We start from the raw sequence: 5,636 nt of genomic DNA, 5'->3' as shown, positions 1-5,636 counted from the left end.
TGAAAATGAGGCAATCATTTCCCATCTCTCACCCACTACCCTACCCAACCTGTATGCCTACTCCACTAATTTTTCCTACACACTTATTTATATAATTTTTTAATACATATTTTTTCGTAAAAAGTCAAAAAATTAACTCAAACATCCATCTTTTTTTTCTCAACTTTTTAGTCCAAAAAGACAAAAAATGTACTTATTTAAGACACCTCAATCAACCCCTAACTTTTTGACTTTTAAGTTAAAACACTCGCATACCAAACAAGACCTAGTTTAGGAATAAAGTGAAAAGGATTATAAATATGAAAGACTAAGGTGGAATGAATTGCAACTATGAAGGGTCAAAGTAAGAAAAATTAAACTTAAAAAGCAAAAGTGGGAAGGATTACAAAAATAAAGGGCCAAAGTGAAAAAATTAAACATAAAAGGACCAAAATAAGAAATGGGTAAAATTTTACGGGAACAAAGCGTAATTTATCCCTTTTTTTTTAATCTTTTCTTCCTATTTTTTTTCCCTTGCCAAATCACTTTTGGAAAAAAATTTAAAAAGATAAAAAAAATATATATATATATATATATAATGTTTTATTTACCTTTTTATTTTATACTCTTCACATTACTCCTCAAATCGATAAACCAGCCTTACAGTACTAATATCAGGAAAACCGTTGGAGGAATCGTGGTAGTGATGGACTCATGTCATGGGATGGGACTTTGCCGTTAGAACCTCTGAGGCCTCACCTTTCCCTCTTCCACTTTTCACTCCCACAACAATCATGAAAGAGAAAATACCAGGGAAGGATAAAATAAAGAATATATTAATAGTCATCGATGATTGGATTAGGAAGTAAATAGCACCACCGATGCGATGATGACAACAACAACACTCTTCCATGTCTTGCTTGCTCCATTCCAAAACAGAAACTGTGAAGAAAACCCCCAAAAATTGAGAAAGCAACAGCACACCATGAATGAATGAGAGCAAAAACTAAAAACAAAGCCAAAGACAAAATTGCTTCCTTTTGTTGCAGATATCCCAATCCTATTCTTGTAAGCTTTGTTTCCCTCTCTCTATATGTTGATTATATATATATATATATATCCTTTTTACAGTCTGGTTTTTTTTTTTTTTTTTTTTTTCCCCCTCAGCCTCTCTGTTTCGTACTTTCTTATGTGAATCGTATCTGTAATTGGGCTTTTTTTTTCATTTTAACTTTTGTTTCGCAATCTGGAATCTGGGTTTATTTGTTTTCCTCTAGATTGATCTGGGTTTTGCTTCATTTTTCGTCTTATTGTGTTCTTGTTTTCCTGCGCTTGTTTGGTTCCCGGGTTTTGCACTTTTTGTTCTTTTGTAAAGGTACCTTCATTTAGCATTTATTTCGCTCTTCATTTTCTCATTGTTCAACTTTATATTCCCAATTTTGTTTTCCTTTCACGTTAGGCATTGGATTTGACGTAGCTTAGTTGCTTTATGACTGTTATCCATACCTCCACCTCCATTATTGGGTTTCTTTACACTTTTTTAATTTTCTAAAAATGTTATTTGCCTTTTGAAATCTTGGTTTTTAATCTTTTATCATGGTCTAATATATCTTGCTCCTTTTCTATTTCATGCCACTTGAAATGTATTGGGTTTTCATCCATTTGGTATTGGCTATAAGGGATGATCCCTCTTTTCTTTTCCAATTCTTTTGTTTTCTTCTTGTTATTATCTAAATAAATTACTATTGTACGTAAATGCAGGTTGATTTTCTTGGGATTTGATTTTCCAGCCATTTTACCAAGGAGAAGGAATCAACAAAGGGTTTGGTTGATTATAATTGGGCTTTTCTTTCTTTTTAGTGAATTATTTGAAGGATGGGGGATCATTTTGTGTTGCTGGTTGATCGGTTGCTCACTGAATCAAGCCTTGAAGCAGCTATTGAGAGCAAAAACCAGTTGCAGCATGCCACACCATCGGCAAGTGAAAATATGGTGAATGATTTTTCTTCTCCTAGGATGGATGTAGATATTGGATCTTCACCAAGGAAAATGGTACAGTGTAGAATTTGCCACGATGAGGATGATGACTCAAAAATGGAGATACCTTGTTCGTGCTGTGGAAGCTTGAAGGTCAGTTGTTTTTTTTGACCTCTGATCATTTGATTTAAGTACTAAATTGTTGATAGTCTATTCAAATTATATGTAGTTCCAACTTCCAAGTGTAGGCTCACTTGTTCTATTGATCATGTCAATCTTAATTATGGAAGTACTATATTCTCTTTTGATATTTTCTTCTTTGCTACTGTTGTGGGTGTCTTGTATTCTACCTGGTTTGAGCATATGACTCATAAGTGTTCCTCATATTTTGGGTTATTTTGGGAATTAGGCTTATGTGAGTAGAGAGAATTCTTGACAGCCGCTTCTTGTATGTCCCCCTCTTTTGATAGTGAATTATTCTGTCATTCTTCACCTATGTACTTAGGCTAAGCCAAACTACGTATATCTTTGTGTTCTTGCGTGATTACTCTGTTTTACTTTCTTGTTTTTTGTTTTTTGTTATTACTTATATTTGAAATGCCAAGGTTTGGTAAAGTGGTTTCAGATGGTTCCATCATTATCACCTGCTCCTTAAAATTCCGTTTATCTTCACAGTATGCCCATCGCAAATGTGTCCAAAGATGGTGCAACGAGAAGGGTGACATTATCTGTGAGATTTGCCGCCAGGTCTGCTATTAATTCTTAAACGTGCTTCTGACTCTGGAATGCTTTTGTTTATTTGGTAACCAATGATATTTGATAACTAATACACATTCCATTTTAGCATGGCAGAAAGGGCAAAAAAAAGAAAGAAAGTGTTTTACTCTCTATCTATTTTGTTCCATCCTATCAAATTCCTGAGATGGTTACTAGCTATTCATTTGTATGAATGTAAAATTGCAGCAATTCAAGCCAGGTTACACAGCGCCACCTCCTCTGTTTCATTATGGTGCTATTCCAATGAACTTCAGGTTTCTTCTCTACTTTGTTTTTCTATTTTTGAACTGGGATTTTCAGATTTTGTACTGCATTGATTTTGAATTTTTTTCCCCTCTTCTCACTGACAATATAAACTGAGCATCCATATGGGGTTTCTTTCAGGGGAAATTGGGAGGTTTCAAGAAGGGATTTGCATAATCCTCAATTTATAACTACAGTTGCTACTGATCGCATCTTTCTGGATTCCAATTTTGATGACTATTCATCTCCCACTTCAAGAAGCCAGATTTGTTGTCGTGTGGTTGCTATAATGGTAATCTCTCTCTCTCTCTCTCTCTGAGACATTTAACTGGCAAGATCTAGGTGGCTAAATCAATATTCTCTACTCAAGTATCCATTTATAGTACTTGAAGTTTCTGTTTAACCACCATGTGACTGTTACATGATCATTTCTTTCTAAGCCATTGATACCTTCTCTCTACAAAATAATCATGGCAATAATTTTTTTTCCAATTTTCTAAAGATCCTTCTTTTGAGTCTTAGAGATTACTTTTAGAACCAGGTCATCACTATCTAGCATTCTAGAAGCATAAACATTAAAGTTATTTAGCTGATCAAAGAAAAAACATTGAAGTTATTTTAGATCACTGACATTCTTACAACTAAATCATCTCTTATTTGTATATTTGCAGTTCATGGTTCTTCTAGTTTTACGCCATACCCTACTGGCCATAATTAGTGGAGCTGGAGATTACAAAATTACGCTGTTCATGGTGAGGATGGCCTCTCTTCTTTTTCCAAAAAAAAAAAAAAGTAAATAAATAAATAAATTATGATGCTTTTCTCATCATATTGATATCTAAAAAATGCATACCTGGTTTGTTTTGCAGCTACTGATGTTGAGAACCATTGGGATTCTTTTGCCAATCTACATAATGATTAAAGCATTTACTGCTATCCAACGTCGGCGACACCAACAGGTCAGTATCATGTCAACTTATGTTCGTTTTGGCAATTCAGTTATGTTGGTTACTTCTGGAATCACCTACATTTGCAGACATTTCGCCCGTTTGTTTTCCTTTTTCTCCTTCAACTTTAACTATTATTGGTACCATTGCTGGTTGGACTCTTAAGTTCCATCTAGATAGTACTTATTTGTTCTGGCAATTCAGTTATGTTGGTTACCTCTGGAGTCACCTACATTTTTAAACATTTCCCCCATGTTTCCTCCCTTCCTTTTTCTCCTTGAACTTTTACTGTCATTGGTACCATTGCTGGTTCAACTCTTAACTTCCATCTAGATAGTACTTACTTGTTCTGGAAGTCTTTTTGAATACTTGCTTGACCAGCACGAGGTGAATGATCTTCAGTTCAATCCCATCAATGGCATAAAAAAAGTAAGTAGAATAATCCTCAATTGGAATGAATATCATAAAATAAAAAAAATGGTCAAATCATTCCAATTGAAGACCTTTCTACTTGTTAGGAAGCAAAGAAAAGAAAGGAAAAATCAAAGTGAAAGACGTTCTATTTGTTACAATTGACAACAATTTAGAATCATGGATTTGCATCCTAGGTCACCTAAAATTGAAAACTTTTAAGTGGATGATTAAGTTGTGCTAGGTTTTTACTAGTCATAAAATGGGTCATCAAATTATTCATCAAAAATAAAATAAAATAAAATGGGTCAACAAATAGTTTTAGATTGAAGAAGATAGCAAATATTTTTACCCCAAGGATCTAAAATTCATTTGTTGCGGGAATGAACTAATTTACTTATAAATACACCCTATTGGACCAGAAGTGCCCCTCTTGGATAATTTCAACGAAGATATTCAAGTGAACTTGTGATAAGCTCGTCTCATGATCCACAATATATTGCTAATCTAACTCCATAGACCATTTAGTAAAGATCATTTCTCTTCACATCTTCTAGCTGCTTATGGTATCGTACAAAAAGTAATTTTAATCATGAATTCATTGATTTTCGTTCGCTGTGCTAGGAGGCTCGTAACTTATCTCTTGCTGCATCAGACGAAGAAAACGAACTGCCACAACTACAGACTCTGCCACGTTTCATTCATGTTCAGTAATTTGTGCAAGCACTTCGCTTGAATCAAATATTTTGATATGTTCGTGTTCAGTTTTACGCAGAAGAATAGAGACACGCTAGCGGTCTGGATAGTGCACAAGTAATGTTGTTGTGGCATCCATGAAATGCATATGTAATGATGATCTGTATAGTGAGGAAAATGTTCCATTGTACATACAAGTACACCACTTGCAGAGAAGAAGAAAAAAGGGAAAGAAATGAGAGTGGTAAAAGTGAGGAACAAGTAGGATGAAATTGTTTCATCTTTTCCCAAAATAAGGGGGAAAAAAAAGGAAAGAAAATGTAACTTTGATTTGCAGCTTGTGGAAACAGGAAAACAGGAAGGAAATCTAAATTGAAATATGTGAGTTTCTTTCTTCCAATATTTGCTTCTTCTTTTTTTCTTTTCTTTTGTCTTCTCTTTCTTCCCTCCTATGGCAAGAAACATCTTTGTGTGAATTAGTTTGATGAGTAAATTTACAGAAACAGAATTTTGAAAATAGAATTTAGAATAGTGTTTGTTGATATAGTTGGGTAAGGTAACAATTAGCATGGTAGCCCAGTCGTAACTGGGAGTTGGTTGATGGTG

The 5,636-nt window shown here is 34.3% G+C and overlaps 1 protein-coding gene across 2 annotated transcripts; it reads left to right on the top strand.

The window, feature by feature from the left end:
• The first annotated feature begins 593 nt into the window (after positions 1-593).
• Positions 594-5,430, top strand: LOC114315164 (uncharacterized). Of its 2 annotated transcripts, none has more exons than XM_028261736.2 (8): positions 594-1,047; positions 1,741-2,109; positions 2,632-2,703; positions 2,920-2,987; positions 3,118-3,268; positions 3,648-3,728; positions 3,846-3,935; positions 4,959-5,430. In XM_028261736.2, the coding sequence occupies exons 2-8, from the start codon at positions 1,855-1,857 to the stop codon at positions 5,046-5,048; spliced, it is 807 nt and encodes a 268-aa protein (XP_028117537.2). In that variant the 5' UTR covers positions 594-1,047; positions 1,741-1,854; the 3' UTR covers positions 5,049-5,430. The 2 variants fall into 2 exon arrangements, with proteins under 2 accessions (XP_028117537.2, XP_028117538.2); XM_028261737.2 differs by lacking the exon at positions 594-1,047 and adding an exon at positions 1,123-1,354.
• The last annotated feature ends 206 nt before the right edge of the window (positions 5,431-5,636 follow it).

This window comes from Camellia sinensis, chromosome 1 (genome assembly GCF_055761805.1).
Source record: "Camellia sinensis isolate YWXY chromosome 1, ASM5576180v1, whole genome shotgun sequence".
Lineage (NCBI taxonomy): Eukaryota > Viridiplantae > Streptophyta > Magnoliopsida > Ericales > Theaceae > Camellia > Camellia sinensis.
This window is presented reverse-complemented; position numbering and strand designations above follow the sequence as displayed.

Excerpts from the sequence above, each read along its gene's own strand:
- LOC114315164 (XM_028261736.2), top strand. The coding sequence starts at position 1,855 with ATGGGGGATCATTTTGTGTTGCTGGTTGATCGGTTGCTCACTGAATCA. Across the intron at positions 2,704-2,919 it reads TCTGTGAGATTTGCCGCCAG|CAATTCAAGCCAGGTTACAC; the intron begins GTCTGCTATTAA and ends GTAAAATTGCAG. Across the intron at positions 3,269-3,647 it reads GTCGTGTGGTTGCTATAATG|TTCATGGTTCTTCTAGTTTT; the intron begins GTAATCTCTCTC and ends GTATATTTGCAG.